The 19305-nt window shown below is 36.2% G+C and overlaps 1 protein-coding gene across 3 annotated transcripts in view; it reads left to right on the top strand.

Moving 5' to 3' along the window:
• The first annotated feature begins 217 nt into the window (after positions 1-217).
• The window catches only part of LIN52 (lin-52 DREAM MuvB core complex component), a 101226-nt gene continuing 82138 nt past the window's right edge, over positions 218-19305 (top strand). For 2 of the 3 annotated variants that reach the window (XR_012478201.1, XM_074235745.1), the window contains exons 1-5: positions 218-319; positions 3978-4052; positions 4640-4677; positions 7432-7498; positions 12673-12756. Coding sequence is in view for 2 of the 3 variants with exons in the window: in XM_074235745.1 (XP_074091846.1) it covers positions 289-319; positions 3978-4052; positions 4640-4677; positions 7432-7498; positions 12673-12756 (295 nt within the window). In the remaining variant the exon portion in view is untranslated. The remainder of the gene's footprint in view (positions 320-3977; positions 4053-4639; positions 4678-7431; positions 7499-12672; positions 12757-19305) is intronic. The other variant, XM_074235743.1, reaches the window with a different exon arrangement.

Here is a 19305-nt window from a genome sequence, read left to right as displayed (position 1 = left end):
CACAGTGAGAAGACGCCCCCTCACGGGGAGCCTGGATTGGCCAGCGGGCTGCAGCTCCGCCCCGCCTCCTGAAGGGAGGAACGTAAACAAGGACGGGGTTTGGGCCCGGTCGCCGGAGGTCTGGGGGTGTGGCCGGGGGGGGGGGTGGAGGGGGTGCACGAGGCAGCGCCGAGCCGCCGGCCTCACTGATTGGGGCGGGGCGGGGGGATGCGGCCGGGCCGGGCGGGCCCTAGGGGCGGGGCTTGCCGCGCCTCACTTTCCCGCCGACTGTTGGCCCTGTCACGTGACATGGGTCGGAAGATGGCGTCTCCCACGGACGGTAGGAGCCGGCTGAGAGCCCGGGGTTCCCCAGCTTTTTTCCTCTTTTCCCTTCCAGTCCGGGGCTTCCACCCCACCTTCATCGCCCGCTGTCCCCCTTCCCCTCTCCACCATCCCGCCTCCTTCCCCGCTTTCAGCGCTGTAACCCGGCGCCGAGCTGGCTTTGCCGCTGCCGAGGAGGGAGCAGCCGCGGTGCCGGGGGGTGGGGGCCCCGTCTGCGAAGACGTTCCCGGGCCGAGAGGCTTGGGGGAGAAGCCGGGCGGAAGGGGAGGGGCGGAGGCCGAGGGCGGCGGAAGAAGTCCGGTCTGCCAACTGATGCTTTGTAAGAAAGCCTCGGTTGCTAGCTTGTGCCAGTCCTGCTTCCGTTGGACTAGGCTGTCTCGGCAGCAGTTAACTTAACTCCCTATCTACGAGGATGGGAATTTCTTTTAAAGTTTTTTTTATTGTTGCTCCTCTTGCCCCATCCCTATATTTTTGATACATAAATTTTTTTCCCCTCTGGACTAGGATTAATTTCCAATGTTCTTTTCAACTTTTTAGTAATGATCCTGTGAACAGGATGGAGGGAAAAGTTCTTGGTAGTAGGTCATGGGAATATTTAGAAATTCTGGACTCTTACCTAGATATTGTTAGCTATTAAAAGCAACATATTCATAGATTTAAAAATAGAAAATACAGTTATTATGGGGGAGAGAATTAACAACTGGAAGAATTACAGAGCCTCCTGAAGTTCTTTTAAAAAAAACGTTTATCTTTAGCAGCCTTACCCAGTCTCTTTTAATATATTTTCTCCCTCTTTTTAGCTTCCCTTCTTTCCTTTTCCTAAGCCTCCACCTCCAATTAAGAAGGCAACAATATCGTATTATCCGTGTGAGATTGTATGAAACATTTTCATAGTAAACATATCTCCAAACCCAAGAAAAATAAAGTGGAACAAATTATACTCCCAATTTGCACTTAGCATTTTTCATTAGGAGTCCTTCAGATACTTGCATCATTGTCTCGATCAGAGTAGCCAAATGTTTTGCATTTGATCATCATTACAATATTGCAGTTACTGTGTCCAATGATCTCCCAATTCTATTCACTTCATTCTTCATCAGTTCATATAGATCTTCAATAGTTTAAAATCATTACAGGGGCAGCTAGCTGGTATAGTGGATAGAGTACCCAGCTTAGGATCAGGAGGACCAGAGTTCAATAATTAATGAATAATTACATAACCTCATAGCCTTGCAAAAAACAACCCCATCGTTATTTCTTAAAAGAACAATAGTTATTTCATCACAATCATATACCATAACATACTCAACCATTCCCTAGTTGATGGGCATTCCCTCAATTTCTAATTCTTTGGCACCACAAAAAAAAAAAAGCTATATCTTTGTATCTATGGATCCTCTGACTTTTTCTTTGATCTCTTTGCATTACAGATCTAGAAATACCCAATCAAAGCATGTCTACAGTTTTATTGTCCTCCAAAATCATAGGACTAGTTCACACAATATGTATTAAAGTCCCTAATTTTCCACTTTCTTCCAGTATTTCTCATTTTCTTTTCTATCATGTTATTCAATCTGATAGGTATAAAAGAGATACTTCAGGATTCTTTTAATTTTCATTTCACTGCTTAATAGTGATTTAGGACATTTTTTCACGACTGTTGATAGCTTTGATTTCTTCCAAAAACTATTTGGTAAATGGCTCTTATTATAAATTCAACTTGATTCCCCATATAACTGAGAAATGAAGCCTTTAGCAGAGAAACTTGCTGTAAAAAGTTTTGCTGTTACTTCATTTTCTATAATAACTCTTAGCAAAATGTAGTTACTTTGATTATCTCTTTTAATTGGGTCTGGTTTTGCTTTTCCTTTGTCTGATGTTGCAATTGCTTCTACTACCTTTTTTTTAATTCATATGAAGCATAATAGATTCTGCTCCAGCCCCTTATTTTAACTGTGTCTTTCTGTTTTAAATGTGTCTCTTGTAAACATATTTCTATGTTTAGAAATAATTCATATTTCTTATTTATTCTGCTGTCTTCTACTTTTGTGTAAATGAATTCATTCCATTCATATTCACAGATATAATCACTAATGGTATTTTCCTGACCACTCAGAAGTCTTGAAAAGAGTTAGGTATTCTTTGGGGAAGAGGTGAAGAGAGAAAATATCATGTATAGGGGGATTGACTGCAAAGGTACAGAAGCAAGAAATAAAATACCATGTATGAGAATTAGTAGGTAGACAAAGTCAGTTGAAGCCAGGTTATGAAATGCTGAACAGAGGTGATTGATCTTTATCCTGAGGGCATTGGAAATCCATAGTACTTTTTGAAAATAGGCCTGATAGTTAAAGGTCTTAGGAATATAAATTTGTTTACATTATAGAAAATTGATTGGAGAGGAGAGAAATGGGAGATAGAGAAATAATTTGGGAGACTATTGCAATAGTCTAGGCAAGCAATAACTTTGACGGGGTAGTTAGTTATAATATGAAGGAAAAAAATGGGATCATTATGAAAGAGGTTTTTATTGTTGTTCGGTCGTGTCAGATTCTTCTGATCCTATTTCAGGTTTTCTTGGCAAAGCTATTGGAGTGGTTTGCCATTTCCTTCTCCAATTCATTTTACATAAAAGGAAACTAAGACAAGCAGGGTTAAGTGACATGCCCAGAGTCACACAGGTAGATCAGTGTTGAACTCATGAAGATGAGTCTCTCTGACTCTAGACCTGGCACTGTACTAGGAGACAGATTATGGAGATAAAATCCATAAGAATTAACAACTGACTGTGACTGAATATGAAGAGTTGATAACTTTTCAGTTGAGAATGACTTTGGTTGACTAAAAGAATGGTGGTGTTCTGAACAGAAATCTGGAAATTAGGAGGAAGGTTGGGTGTAGATGATGAGTTATATTTTGGATGTATTGGGTTCAATAGTGTATTTTTCTTCTGGATGTGGATGGCATACACAGTGGGTCTTTCAGTGTTGTTCTTGATCTCAGAACTGCTGAGAGGAGCTGCATCCATCATAGTTGACACAATGTTGTTATTGATATGTACTAAATGTTCTCTTGCTTCTGCTCTGAAATCCATTTTTTGTGTTACATCCATCTGGTTTATTTTATTTTATTTTTTATTTAAGACAGTGGGGTTAAGTGACTTGCCCAAGATCACATAGCTATACAATTATTAAGTATGTGAGGTCAGATTTGAATTCAGGTCCTTCTAACTCTAGGACTTGTGCTCTAGCCATTGTACCACCTAGTTGCCCCTATCTGTTTTTAAAATCCAGTTGAACACAAATGTTACTGTCTTGGTTGAAAATAGCTTTATGCCATTTACACATATCCTTTTTTCTTTTTTGATTTTATTTAAGGCAATGGGGTTAAGTGACTTGCCCAAGTCACACATCTTGGTAATTATTAAATATTTGAGGTCGGGTTTGAACTCAGGTTCTTCATAACTCCAGGGCCTATGCTCTTATCCACTGTACCACCTAGCTGCCCAGAAATTCAGGATTTGTATTGTCTCTAATTCATCCATTATTCATAGTTGTGGAGGTCCAGTGTCCTCATATGATCTGTTTCTTGAATCTAAAATGTCACAAATGACGTGACTTACATCTGACTATTTTTGTCTGGGATTGTTATTCTAGGGACCGACCTGGAAGCATCTTTGCTGAGTTTTGAAAAACTTGATCGAGCCTCACCAGACCTTTGGCCTGAACAATGTAAGTTATTTTATTTTATTTTTTTTTTTAGGTTTTTGCAAGGCAAACAGGGTTAAGTGGCTTGCCCAAGGCCACCCAACTAGGTAATTATTAAGTGTCTGAAGCCGGATCTGAACTCAGGTACTCCTGACTCCAGGGCTGGTGCTCTATCCACTGCGCCATCTAGCTGCCCCTATTTGTTTCTTTTTCATCAGATGTGATACTTGAAGGATCTTTGCTATTTTGAGGAAAAATGAATTCATAGGAAAGTCTTTTAGATTTCTGGGCCTTAGTTTCCTTATTTGTAAAATAAGGGCTGGAAGGGGTAGGAGGGTAGGAGGCTGTGTGGTAGACTAGATGACCTTGGAGCATGTTTATTGTATATTTACACACACAAATATGAGACTATGTATAAAGTATATATGTATTATATGCATTTTTTTTGTATGGGCACACACACACACACATATATAAAGAGGTTGAAAATATGTGAAAAGAGCAATTTTTTTGGCATATAGTTTTAAATTTAGCTAATTTGCCCTAAAGTATTGTGTTTTAAATTAAAAGTTGATCTATATAGTATGGAATTATAATTTTTGTCTTTTCAGTACCAGGTGTTGCTGAATTTGCAGCATCCTTCAAAAGTGTAAGTGAGATCTTTGATAATTTATCTGTATAATATTTGTTTCAGAAAGTTTTATCTGCATAATGTTTGTTTCCTAATTTATAGAATTTTTCTTTACTATATCTGTTTAAGTCAAATGTACTTAATATTAATTCTTCCTTCAGTACCTTCCAAATAAAACATAGACTGAGTATTGGGAAACTTTTTGTTCTGTTTCCTTTGTTGATTTCATCCATACCAATCTTTTTTCTGTTTCTTCCCTTTTTACATTGCTTTTGCTGGTAAAGAGTCAGTTTGATTTAGAAAGCTGATCTTGAAGTCAGGAGGGCCTAGATTCAAGTCTTTTCTCTATTCTAGACTTTGTGGTAGTGTAACCTTGGCCAGATTATTTACTTTCACAGTGCCCTAAACAACACTCTAAGACTATAAGTTTTGGAAAAAGTGCATGCATTGGAGATGAAATTTCCCCTCATCAGTGAAATCACAAGTCCACTTCCCATCCTTCCTGGGGTGAAAGAATATAAACTAGGGAAAATAATGCAGACTATTAAAGAAGTCAAAATGCTTGCATTACTTCAATGATTCTTTTCTGTTATAATGCTTGATAATACATTGGAAAGAATATTGTCTTTGGAATCAGAGGACAAGGGATTCTGAAAGTTACTTTAATCTCTTCCCTTCTCTGGACCTGGAAATTGTACCAGATGTTTTGGTGGTCATCTTCTATGATTCTATGAATGTAATAGCTATAAATTGATAATTTTCTTTACTCTTCGGACAAGGAATCTCTAAATTGTTTAGAGTGATCAGATTCACATATTGAAAAAAGGAACTATCTTCTCCTAACCCTCCCCCCCTTTTTATTAAGGTTTTTGCAAGGCAAATGGGGTGAAGTGGCTTGCCCAAGGCCACACAGCTAGGTAATTATTAAGTGGCTGAGACCGGATTTGAACCCAGGTACTCCTGACTCCAGGGCTGGTGCTTTATCCACTGCGCCACCTAGCGGCCCCTACCCCTTTTGTTTTTAAAGCTATTGTTTAAGAGTCCTAATTACTAAGGTAATCGTGTAAAAAGTCATTATCACTTTAGTCCTGAGAGGTTTAAATAAGGAGAGTAATATTGGAATAAGACTGAGTCAAAACTGGCATTAGAAAATTGAATAAGTTTTTTTTCCTTCTTTCCCCTCTCTTATTTCAAAGGTTATATGTCTTGACTCTGGGCAGATATAGTAAAGATGTTATGTCTCTATTTTGTTGTATTCTGCCTTGAAAATAAATCTTCCCTGGAAATTCTTTTCTGATTGTTAAAAACACAGACCAATAGTAAAACATAAATGAATAGTACTTTCCATTATAATCCTACTCATAGAAGTAAGGGAAAGCATTGGTCAATAAATTATATCTTAGATAAAGTATTTTACATTGATATCAGAATAAGTTTGGAGAGATTTTTTTTTATCTTTTGTTTCTTTAACTTTATTCACCACCCCCCCCCCCCATTTTGATTGTGAAAAGACTTTTAATATGTTCTTGTACCATACTGGGATTTTAAAATTTCACTTTTCAGGGCATTTTAATATAGTACGTACTTATCTTTTTTTCTTCTCATTAAAGTATCAGAAGGCCTTAGAAAGGAAATCTATCTGTTAATGCCAACGTTTAGAGCTAAAAGGGGCTTTTGGAAAGGCACATTTTGCCTTTTTATAGCCAGAAATGGTTATTAGGAAACTTTTAGACTTGTCTTTACACTTGTGGCTTTAGAGTCATATGAAAGAACATATGATTAGAGGGTATTTGACCATACTACTTGGTAGAGTGGTACATCATGGATGGTCTGCATTATCTCACATACCAATAATGGATATGGGTACTTGGCATGAGACCAGATTTGAGCTAATTAATTTATTTAAATCTCTATATAATCTATATCTGATACAATGGTAATTGATTTTTATGCCTCCTATCATTTTCAAGTGTGTAAAATGTTTAGCTTAGATAGTTTTATCACCTCTATTTCATTACCATCGAGTTATTTATAAAGAGTATTTATTTGTGGCTACTAGGTGGTGCAGTGGATAGAACACTGGCCCTGGAGTCAGAAGGACCTGAATTCAAATTTAGTCTCAGATGCTTAATAATTGCCTAGCTGTGTGATTTTGGGCAAGTCACTTAAGTCCATTGCCTTAAATAAAAATTTTTTTTTTTAAAGTGTTCCATTTGCTGAAATTAGACAAGGAATAGAAGTTCTTTCTTATCATGTAAAATGAAGAAAATAAACTTGACAGTTTTAGACATAGATAGTTGTGAATTTTTTTCAAGTTTCTGTAATACAAGTTGATGGTTATTCATTTCTTTCTTTTCCCCTAAAAGTTCAGGATTCTCTGATTTTGATGCATTATTTATATCTTCAAGTCTGTTAAAGAATAACATTTTCTGAACTTTTCCTAGAACTCAGGGTGGGAGTTTGCTTCTGCTGAGTAGGCTTAACTGAAGCAGGACTCTTTTACTATTCAGTCTATTCCACACTGGTTTATCCTTAAACTGATACCCCTTTGAGAATCTGGTTTAAAGGTGAACAATCTTACTATGTGTGGTTTTTATTCAAGCAAAGGATAGCTTTTTAATCTGCATCTTTAAAGTCAGTTCTACCAGCAGTTTCAGCCACAATTTAGTTCAAACTATTTAGTATATAAGCAACTTGTATTTTGTTGTGAAAGAATAGGATCTGTTTGTGTTCTTTGTAAAGCCCTTAATCTGTCTTGTTATTTTTTGATAGCCCATCACTAGCTCTCCACCCAAATGGATGGCTGAATTAGAACATGATGATATTGATATGCTAAAAGGTGAGAAATGATGATAATCTATGGACTTCAAATCAAAACTCAACAATATGACCCCATTTTATCTTTTTAATGCTTATTTCCCAGTCTTCCCTTATGTGAACCCTTAAACTAATCCTCTGAGTACAGTTTATGCTTTTCTTCCTCATGACTTTTGCCTATGTTATATTTCCCTTACCCATCTCCACCTGTTTAAATCTTGTCATGACCCAACTCAGAAAAATTCTTCATGGTTTGTTGTGGAGGACCATGAAGCTAACTGACCACACCAAATGGAAGTAATTTCTCCCTTCCTTCAATAATAGTAATTTTCTTTATTACTCACTTAGCACTTTTTATGGTATGATCTGTTGTTAGAAAATTAGATTGTGGTTTTTTTAATACAGAAGCTAATATTTTGTATTTTACATTTTGTACCTCTAACCAAGCCTTACATATAAATGATCCATACGTATTTGTTGGTTGATCAATAGATTATTTGAGAGCCAAACACATGGGAATTTCAATTAGAAAATTTTTATTGAACTAGATCTTTTTAATTATTTATTCCTTCTCCTTGGTATTTCTTTGGACAATAAACATTCCATGGTGGTTAGAAAATTGAAATTGGGGGCAGCTAGGTGTTGCAGTGGAATGAGCACCGGCCCTGGAGTCAGGAGTACCTGAGTTCAAATCTGGCCTCAGACACTTAATAATTACCCAACTTTGTGACCTTGGGCAAGCCACTTAACCCCATTGCCTTGCAAAAAAAAAAAAAAAACCAAAACCTAAAAACAAAAAAGAAAATTGAAATTGAAACACGAACCTGAGATTGAGATAAAAATTCACCTTTTGTTTTTGGCTAGCAATGGGTCATACAGGCTAGCCTAGGGTCATACAACTAGGTAATTATTAAGTGTCTGAGGGCAGATTTGAAGTCAGGTCCTCCTGACTCTAGGGCCAGTGCTCTATGCACTGCACCACCTAGCTGCCCCCCAAAATTTGCTTTTTAAGAATTGAACTTTTTAAAGGGATTGGACACTCTAGTTTTCTGGCATAGTAGAAAGAGCTCTAGACTTAAATTCAAAGTTGGGAACAGATCTGCCATTTATTGGGTATAGGATTTTCAAGGATTACATTGCCAGGATAGGTATTGGGGAAGATGGCAAAAAAATTGGAAAATATGGTTTAGGAGTAAGAAACAAGTAATTGTAGTATACACAAAAGCCTTGCTTTTATACATTGTTAATACTGTTTTAAGTAAGTAATTGGCAGGAACTAGGTGAGGATCAAAATGACATCACAAAAAATGAAGTTGATTATTTATTAATACACAGGAAATGACTGGTTACTCATGTAGGAATTATTTTCAAATCAGTCTACTTAGTTGAGACCACTAACATTTTAGAGCCAAGATAAAAATGATACCAAACTAGAAAAAAGACACTTGTTTTTGAATATCACCTTATGAAACAAGGAGAAACAATAGAGGTGGAAATAGGTTTGAGGAAAATTTGGCAGGAAACCCAATTAGACCAAATTATTCTGAAAGAATTTTAAAGGCTGAAATTGGAAATAGGTGACAGCTTTTTGTTGGTAAAGGAAACTAAAATATTCACTTGGATTCCTAGATTCAGCTGTGTTAGAGTACAGAAATGGCACTAAAGCAAATAAAACTGGAAAGAGTAGCATGCTGAGATCAAATATACCAGGAGTAGGCAGTATTGAGGTATTGCTTCTCAAAAGTGTATCTTTCTGTATGTGTAAATAAGAAGAGATACACTAAAGGCCTGAAAAAAATCTTAGGCATAATTCATACTTGAAAAAAGACAATTAAGAGGATCTCAAACCCACCCCAAAGTACTTTCCTGTCTCTACTACATTATTGTGTGACTTACTCATATGTGAATCGAGGGCATCCTTGATGAAGGTTTAAGATAACTTTTAAAATCATATGTCAACAAGCTGATACTATTTGCATATGTCAAAATCATATAAAATTTCTTTAAAAGATATAACAGTAGGGATAATCTTGTTTAGTATTTACTAATTTAAAATAAATTATAAACCAGGGGGAAAATGTATGATCAATAGAGGAGTTTGCTATTGCTTTTGAGGATGTTTAGTGCAGAGTCCAAATTGAAAAGGGATTCGACTTAGGAAGTTGGAGTCTTTTAAATACACTGTTTGCAGATGATATTTTGTATATTAAGCCCCAGAACATTTCACTTCCATGTAAATGATTTCAAAGGAGATCCAAAAAATTAGACCTACTTTTTCCACATAAAAAAATGAAATAAGTGAAGAATGCTTATTGAGCAGACCTTGATATGCCATTGAAAGGCCAACCCTACATAATTGGTCCACATATATCTTAGACAGACACTGCAAATGATCAGTAAACTGAACTTCCAATTGAACAGGTGGAGAGTAAGTTGGATTGTGCAGTGCATAAATGATCAATACGTATTTGTTGGTTGATCAATAGATTATTTGAGGGCCAAACATATGGGAATTTCAATTAGAAAATTTTTATTGAACTAGATCTTTTTAATTATTTATGCCTTCTCCTTGGTATTTCTTTGGACAATAAACATTCCATGGTGGTTAGAAAATTGAAATTGGGGGCAGCTAGGTGTTGCAGTGGAATGAGCACCGGCCCTGGAGTCAGGAGTACCTGAGTTCAAATCTGGCCTCAGACACTTAATAATTACTTAACTGTGTGACTTTGGGCAAGTCACTTAATCCCATTGCCTTACATAAATAAATTTTTTAAAAAAGAGAGAGAGAAGGGAAGTACAAATAAGCCAAATTATCTGTGACTTGGAACTGATATAAATAAGACCAGGAATAAAGGTGATCTGGAAGAGAAGCTTACCTTTCAATGTACTCATGAGAACATTTTTTTTTCCCCTGCAATTCAGTTGACTATTAATGATTAATTTTTTTTTTGACCCTGGAAAGCCATGGAACAGAAATTCATCAAAAACTACCAAATTTCATTGGTGCAGGTCTGTCATTCACCAATTCTGATTACAACTTTTCTTTCCTCATCCACCTTTACCTTAATAGATGGTTTCATATATCAAAAAGATTCATTTGATGGCCAACCTTTTGGTGATAAATCTCTCTGTCTTTCTCTCTCTCACACACTATGCTGCTTCTCATGATAACAATTTTTAAAAACATTGCCTTTTATCTTTTTGACTATCTCTTAAATTTTTCATAGTACTTGAATTTAGGGGAAAATATTTCTTGCCACCACCTCTATTCTCTTTTCCCTTTTTTTCCCTTTCCCCTTTTGTTTTTTTCCCTTCCCTCCCCTCCCCTTATTTGATAGAGAAACAAATGATGCCAGGTGTCTAGTAAAACTAATCAGAAGGGCTTTAAACTAAAAAGGGGAATACTTTGCGTGCGCGCGTGTGTGTGATGTATGTATCAATAAATATGTATACACACATGCATTACATACATATATATATATATTATATATATATATATATATATATATATATATATATATAGAGAGAGAGAGAGAGAGAGAGAGAGAGAGAGAGAGAGAGAGAGAATAGGCATAGTAAAGGAATTAGGGTTAGTAACTGGGACACCCACAAATTCACAGGAGCAATATTAAAAGGTGTCAGTAATAAGAACCATATTCTCAAATGTCTATACAAAAATGTTCTAAATTTAGGCAACAGATAAGGGAAACTAAAGATCAGTTGTACTTTGTGTCATCGAGATTTGGTGGGATGAAACTTAGGACTCAACTAGGACCCTGAATAGAAATATTTTATTAAAAAGAAGGACGATAAGTGAAATAGGGAAGAAGGAGGTTGAGCATGGCATATTTAAAAAGGTATGCTTGTGAGGAAATTTAGGAACCATAGTAGGGAAGCATGACCAAAAGTATTTGAGTATTGGACAAGGAAGCAAAAACAAATTATTTTGTTATTGGAGTATACTATAAAAACCACTGGGATAGGAAAAGAAAATGGATAAGGAGTTGGAAATCAGGTCCCAAGTCTAGCAGAGAAATATGGTATGTACTGAGGCAGTAGAGAAACAATCAAAGGTATATTCTTTTTCATATTTAAGTCTCACTAACAGGAAAGGACTAGTTGCTAGGGTGGAAATGATAGGAGCCCTAGAGGCAAGTGGTCACTACTTATTAGAATTTTGTACTTCCTAAAAATAGAGGAGAAGTAGTCTGGGCATATGCCCTAGATTTTTGGAAAGCAGATTTCAAAATGTTCAGAGGAAAGATCTGAGATCCCATGGAGGAAAAATGCCCAGGAGAATAAACTTTATGCTGAAAATAACAAAACTAAAATCAGAGAATACTCCATGATAAATAAAAAAGAGCACCTTGATAAATTAAAATTCCCTGGCTTAGATGAATTCATTCTTGATCCTGAAAGAAATGATAATTATGATTGTGACTGATAGTAGAAATAAAGGAAAGAGAATGTTACAAGAATGAAAAAGAGCAAATGTCTGTAGTCAATAAACTAGAACCTGGTGAACTTGACTTCTTTTCCTGAGAAAAATCTGGAAAAGATCATTAAAAAGATTATTCGAACATCTATTTAGAAGGGCTAACAGAGTCATGGCTTCCAGCACAGGTCATAGCAGGCTTATGTACTTTCTCCAAAGGCCCATAACAGTGCTTTCTCAGGTATAAGAATATTTGTTCTTAAAAGATGGCCAATTTAATGCAAAGTGTGCTAAGCCTTACACTGGAAAAACTCTGCCTTTGAACCTGGCAAGACTGCTGTCATTGGCCCAATGTAGTTAATTTAGAAGAGGCTTGCCACCAGACAGTTGAATATCAAGTGAGGCAGTTCCTGAAACTTTCTACTAAGGTCTGGACAAGTGGCCTCTGTAAGTACCAACACTAATGAAATCACAGGGTTTTTTTTTTAAAGTATATTTAAACAATAGGAAATATGAGTGTACCATGTGGAGGTAATAAAAGACCATTTACATACTGACTCATCTCTCAAATGGATGGACTTAGCTAAGGCATGTTGCAAAAATGAACAAACCCTTATTACCTTTTTCTCAGTTTGAAAAGAATTGGGAACACATAATCTCGACTAGTAGAGACTAATCAAGGTCACCTAGAAACATAGCTAATATGAATAGATCTTGGGAGAAAGTACAGTATTGAGATTTACACTTAATTTTGTTTTCAGAACTGGGTAGCCTCACCACAGCTAACCTGATGGAGAAAGTGCGAGGACTGCAGAATCTAGCCTACCAACTGGGATTGGATGAGTGTAAGTACCCAGGCCATGTTTGTTCATGCTACATGTTGAATTTTGAAATGTAGTGGTTCTTTCAAGATCTCCTTTTTTTTTTAATAATTAAGAAAATATTTTTATTAGAAATTAGAATGACTTAAGTATTAAAGTAAGTCAGAATGTGAGAAGTCTTTTTGGGTAATCGGCATACCAGACTACTGAGCTTACTGGTTATAGTATTAGAATCCAGATGGCTTTTCTCTGGCATAAGTGGCAGGGGAACTTATTTGAATAGTATGTATTTTATATTTAAGGGTGTTTCTCTTTTAAAATTCTTAGACACTATTCTAAGTTCCTTGCCAGTTTAAAACTATTTCATTATGTTTCTTTACCATTATAAAATTGGAAAAGGAACTGTGGAAAATTCATACTTTGTAATTAAGAGAAAAAACTTGCAGGTGATATAGATATATAGCTTATCTTGGAATTTCCACCTTTTCTGGGAGACCTTAGCTGACCATGTGATTAGGGGATATTCTGATAAATTTTAACAACTGATTCTGCAAGAGAAGAAAATTGTATACAGGAAATACTTTTAAGTTTAATCTGCATTGCCAATATTTTCTCCATCATTTTTTAAGTTTAAGCCATTAACAAAACTAACTCAAACTCTGATTTGTAGCATTGCATTTACAAATTTGTTGAGGTGTAAATGCTCAACAATTAGTTGAAATATATAACAATTAGAACATTGTGGATTCCAATCCATAAGAATCTCACTCTCCTTTTAATTCTATTAGTGTTTATTACATTCCTCTAATACTTATCTGGCACTCAGTTGTATGTTAGCTTGTATGAATGTCCTGCATTTGTCTTATTTCTCCAACTAGATTTCTTCTTGAGAACAGAAGCTTTGTTATATCACTTTTCCTTGGGCCTCATTTTCCTATCTGTTAAATGAGTAATTTATTCCTAAAGTTCTTTTCTGGCCTAAAACTCTGTGATGATTTTTGATATATCAAGCAAAGGGGTGATAGAGTTTGAAATAGTGAACACCTTAAGTTGAGTCTTGCTTTAATTGTTAATACCCTATGGTGATCAGGTCTTTTATCTTTGTGGAAAACAAATTTTTGGGTAGCTATAGATGCATTTTTAATAGCAGAGCAAGACATGTTTTGGTTAGAGCCTTTATGATACTGAAACTGCCAGACTCAGTCTGTTTTTCTTTGTTGTACTCAAATCGATTTGGCTTAAGGTAGTAATAGAGGACTCAGTCTTATAATAGCTTATGTTTATATTGTGCTTTAAGATTTATTAAAAGTGCTTTTCAATTACTTTATCTTCCTATCAACCATATGAGATAGATGCCATTATCCTGATTTCTATTTGTTTGTTTGTTTATTTATTTTTGTGGATCTGTGGGATTAAAGTGATTGCTCAAGCAAGGTCACAAAAATTAGAAAGTATCAAGTATCTTAGGCCAGATTTGGACTCAGGTCCTCCTGAGTGCTCTATCTACTGCACCACCCATTTGTCCTTATCCTGAATTTCTTGATGGACTTCCTCCAAATTAAACTTAGAATTGGTATTTATGTTTTAGTATGATTGTTACTCTGAAATATTGAAGAGATAGGTTTATAGAAACACACAGCTGGAAGGGACCTTGAAAGGAGACCTTTGCTTCTTTTGCAACAGAAATGATCTTTATTGCCAGCCAATAAATCTAGTGATCAGAACTACAGTGGCCTTGTTAGAAACTTAATTTTATTTCAACTTTTGTGCTAATGTTTAGTAGTAGATGATTGCTTCTTCTTTAATTGACTATTATGTTTTTTTGTGGGGAACATCTTGGTGCCATGTGAAAAACAGTTGCTAATTTAGAAATAATTTCACTGATGTATATAAAGATTTTCTGGAAAATGTCTTCTTTTATTTTCTTGTCTGTGGTATATTTGCATAAAAACAAGATTTCTGTTCCTTATGGATATTCATCTGCTCTAGGGGTTGGCTTTTCAAATGACACCCTAATCTGATGTTCCGATGTCTCAATCCTCTCCCTAGTATTAATTGAGAGGATGACATGGTTGAAAAATAAGCAGTGTAAGCTGATGAATCCCCAGTGACCAATGATCTTGTTTTCATGCAAATGTCCCTGCTGATAAAGATAATGAGAAGGGGGGGGAGCCCCACAGAAAATACCTACCCAAGAAGCAGGATTACTTATTGTTGCTTTCAAGGAGGCATTGTATGTTGTTAGTTTAGGAATAATGTAGATTTTTTTTTCAGTTGGCACTGACAAGAATGACTTTCTTGGGAGACCTTTTTCTCCTCTTGGTAGTTCATGAGTTCTAAAACATGCTTCAGGTGGCTTCCCGAGTATATTTAATTCTTAGGAAATACTGAATTTTTTTTTTTGCTAACTTGTTAAATATTTATGTCCCCTTATATGATAGAAACTCTTGGAATCTCCTCATCTCTACCTACTACCTTCCCTGACTTTCTTTCTTGGAAGTCCCATTTTCAACAGGAAGTATATCTTACACTCTTAATTATAATGTCTTCCCTTTCTTATTTATCCAGCTTATAATTGGTTTGTACATATTTATTTGCTTGTTGTCTCCCTTATTAAGTCCTCAAGGAACTCTCTCAGACTTTTGACTCTTTGTATTCTAGTGCCTAGCACATAGTAGGTACTTGATAAAGTTTTATTAATTAATGACATTGAAGTGTTATATCCAATCTCCCAAAAAGCATAGATATATTAATTGCATATTTTGAAACTATTCTACAAATTTTTTATAGAGAATAGTTCTTTTCCCTACTGCTACCACCCTATTGAGATCCTAACTCCTAATCACATTTTCTCTCTGCCATGCTAGACTTCCACTTTATAACAGATTCTGTATTCATAACCCTTGTACTAACCTGGGGAGGCAGGCAAGGCCAATATTGTATTATCAATTTTACAGATGAAAAAATTGAGTCTCAGAGAGGGTTAAGTGACTTGCTGAAGGTAACATTGTAAGTAGCAGAACTGGAACTGGAACCTGGCTCTCTTGACCCCAAATTCAGGTTCTTTTTGATCTTGTGAAGTGAATAGAAATTTATTGATTTTATGGAACTCAGGTATTTATCTTCATTTCAGAAGAGTTACTTCTATACTAGGATTTAGAATAGGTATTTTCATGGAATGTATTAGGCCTGAAATTTTTTTTCTTTAAGGCAATATGCTTTACCAGATTGAACTGTGAAGTTCAAATGTCATTTGTTTGTTGTACTGCACTCTTAATTGTTTGGGTACAGAAGAGGTAACACCCATATAGAAGCATGCAATTGAAAAAAGCAAATGGGGTAGTCACATAATGAGGGACTAGGGAGAATAGATGGATAACCTGAGAGTTTCCCTGGCTAGCCTCCATGCTATTGGGTCAATCATTAGGGAAGATGTTGAGTAGATTATGGATGACACAGAATGAGGTGTGATTGGGTTGTGATCTGCACTGGAGGAGGAAATGCCCACACTGAGTAGATCCACTGAAGAAATGTGAACCACAAACTCAAGATTTATACTAATTGAACAGACTTGTGTTGGATTGAACTGAAATGGTGTGGGATAGAACATTATTTTGAGAAGCAATATAATAGTGCTGACCAGCAGCTAAGCTTGTTGTCAGTAAGTAGCACCTGGATTTGAATGTTACTATAGCAGGTACTCTCTCTGTGGGACTGGAGAGTAAGCCAGTTAATTTCTCTTTTCCTTCTTCAAGCTTTTTTTTAGGTTGGTTTTTTTGCAAGGCAACAGGGTTAAGTGGCTTGCCCAAGGCCACACAGCTAGGTAATTATTAAGTGTCTGAGGCTGGATTTGAACTCAAGTACTCTTGACTCCAGGGTCAGTGCTCCACTTAGCCACCCCATTCTTCAAGCTTTCTAAACCTATAAACTACAGTTTTGTTATAGTCTACTTTGGTAGAAGGAGTTCCACACCAACCACTCCTGCATTGTAAGGGGGGTGGATTGTGGGAGTAGCAGTAAACATTTCTGTTTCAGGACCTTTGAGGTTGTACCTTTCCGTTATCTCCAGAAATTTGCATCTTCTATTTTTAATACCTATTTCCTAACCTCCTAGTAGGACTAAATGCTCTTAGGAGAAAATCAGACATTTTCCTGGTGCCTTGTTTGATAACTTGAACCTTTTCGAAATTGATCCATGTAGGAAGAAAGGGAGATCTTAACAGAGTTGGCCTGGTCTATATGCCAGAACAGGGTACAGACAACTTCCAGGGAACAACCTCCAGGTGGCAGCATTAACCTGGCTGTTGGCCATTTGTTTCACCTTTCTCATTAAAGAGCTCCACCAAGATGTGAATAAAGCCTTCTGGCTTCTCTAAACCTTTGCATAACTCCCCCATCTTTAGTCCACTTTTCACCACTGTTCTTTTACTTCATCTTTCTATCTTAATCAAAAAATTACTGTCCTTAAGCAGTGTCTTGTTCTTTGATAAAAATATTTCTTTAGTCTTGCTAACATTAGAAAAATAGCATTTAGTTTTTGGTGGAGGAAGCCAGCAGCCTATGCAAGTGAAGTGGCAGTTTTATTTACTAACTTCCATGACTAGGTCAGAGCCCTTCAGCATAAGATGACCTGCTGCACCTCTACTAATGGAACTACACCAGGAAAAAATAAGTCCTTGAAAATGTGTTCATTCTACTTGTGACTGCTCTGTTTCTGTTATCATCACCATCATCATCATTGGTCAGTATGTAACGTTTCACTGCATAAAACATTTAGGAACTGAAGCAGTGAGCTTTTGAAAAAGATAATGACTTCAATTTCGGATAAATATTATTTTCCAACAAAAGAAAACTGGATGATTTTTAATGGAGTACAAGTATCTATTTACATTTCTAAGTGATGAGACCATGAAGAAAGAATAATAATAAATAGTTTATATAACCCTCTGCAGTATATCAGGTCTTTCACTTTTATCCTTATTGAAACTTTTTAATAGCCTTGAAAACCAGATAGTTCAAGTTTTACAAATGAGGGTGGAGCCTGAGTCTGGAGATTCAGACATGTCACAAAACTAGTTAGTAGCAGAGATCATACCCAGTCCAACATTATTTCCATTGCCTTTCATTAAATGCTGAGAAATATTCTGATTTATAAAAACCATATCTTAAATATCCTGTATGTTTTTTTATTTGCCATCCTTGCCTTCATTTATTTTTTTTTAATTAAAGAAGCATGATAGGTATTGTGAAGGTTGGAGTTGAGAAGGAAAAAACAATAATCTTTGTAAGTTCAGTCAGGTCTCATGAGCAAAACAGTTTTTAATATTGAATGATCTGATCCCCAGGGAAAAGAAGTGAATAAATAATAATGATGATGATAATAATGATAATCAACATTCATACAGCTCTTTAAGGTTTGCAAAGATCTCATTTGGAGGGGGCAGCTAAGATGGTGCAGTGGATAGAGCACTGGCTCTGGAGTCAGGAGGACCTGAATTCAAATGTGACCTCAGACACTTACTAATTACCTAGCTGTGTGACCCTGGGCAAGTCTCTTAATTCCATTGCCTTAAATAAATAAAAATTTTAAAAAAAGAGATCTCATTTGATCTTCACAGTTCACCTGGGAAATGGGTATTATTATTAATTCCATTTTATAAAGAAGGAACTGAGACAGGCAAAGGTTAAGTGACATACCACTCAGGGTCAAACAGCTAGTAAATATCTGAGGAAGGATTTAAACTTGAATCTTCTTGACTCCCAAGTTCAGCCCTCTACATCTCAGAGGTGAACTTTTTTGACATGTCCTGATGCTCCTTAAAAAGTTGTGCTTTGTATCTTTTTTGTCCATGGTAGTTCTTTCCTATTCCTTTGATTAGTTATTGAAGTTGTTAATCAGAGTTCTTTGGTTTATGTATAGCTGTCTTCTACAAAGTAGGTATTAAATATTTGTTGCTTGAATAAACATTGTAAAAAATTAGATTTGAAAGGCTAGTGACAGGCTCATTAAAAGCTGTGTTGTTGGGAGTTGTGACCAGCCTAATCTAGTGGTACTAGAATTGGGCCTGATCAGCACTGGAGAAGAAGGCCTCCACTGGGATGGAAACTTGTGTTTAGGACTTTGGAAACTGGTAATTAAGAGGAGAAAAACAATTTTCTTGTCAACTTGACTTTTGCTTTAGGCTACTTTTGGTTCATTTCTTCACAAGCTTTAGCATGGTAAATAGTATATTTAGTAAATAGTAAATAGTTATTTCCTCATCCTTTGAAGATGCTTTTTTTATATGCTGCCCACATCTAACTTTCTAAACTTTTATTTATTCTTGTAAGAGTTATAATCAGGGGGCGGCTAGGTGTCGCAGTGGATAGAGCACCAGCCCTGGAGTTAGGAGTACCTGAGTTCAAATCTGGCCTCAGACACCTAATAATTACCTAGCTGTATGGCCTTGGGCAAGTCACTTAACCCCATTTACCTTACAAAAACCAAAAAAAAATCAAGTTATGATCGGTTGGCATTTTCATATTGATATCTTGTTTTCTTTGTCATATAGCTTGAAACAGATACCTTCAGGA

The sequence above is a fragment of the Macrotis lagotis genome, chromosome 4 (assembly GCF_037893015.1).
Source record: "Macrotis lagotis isolate mMagLag1 chromosome 4, bilby.v1.9.chrom.fasta, whole genome shotgun sequence".
Taxonomy (NCBI): Eukaryota; Metazoa; Chordata; class Mammalia; order Peramelemorphia; family Peramelidae; genus Macrotis; species Macrotis lagotis.
This window is presented reverse-complemented; position numbering and strand designations above follow the sequence as displayed.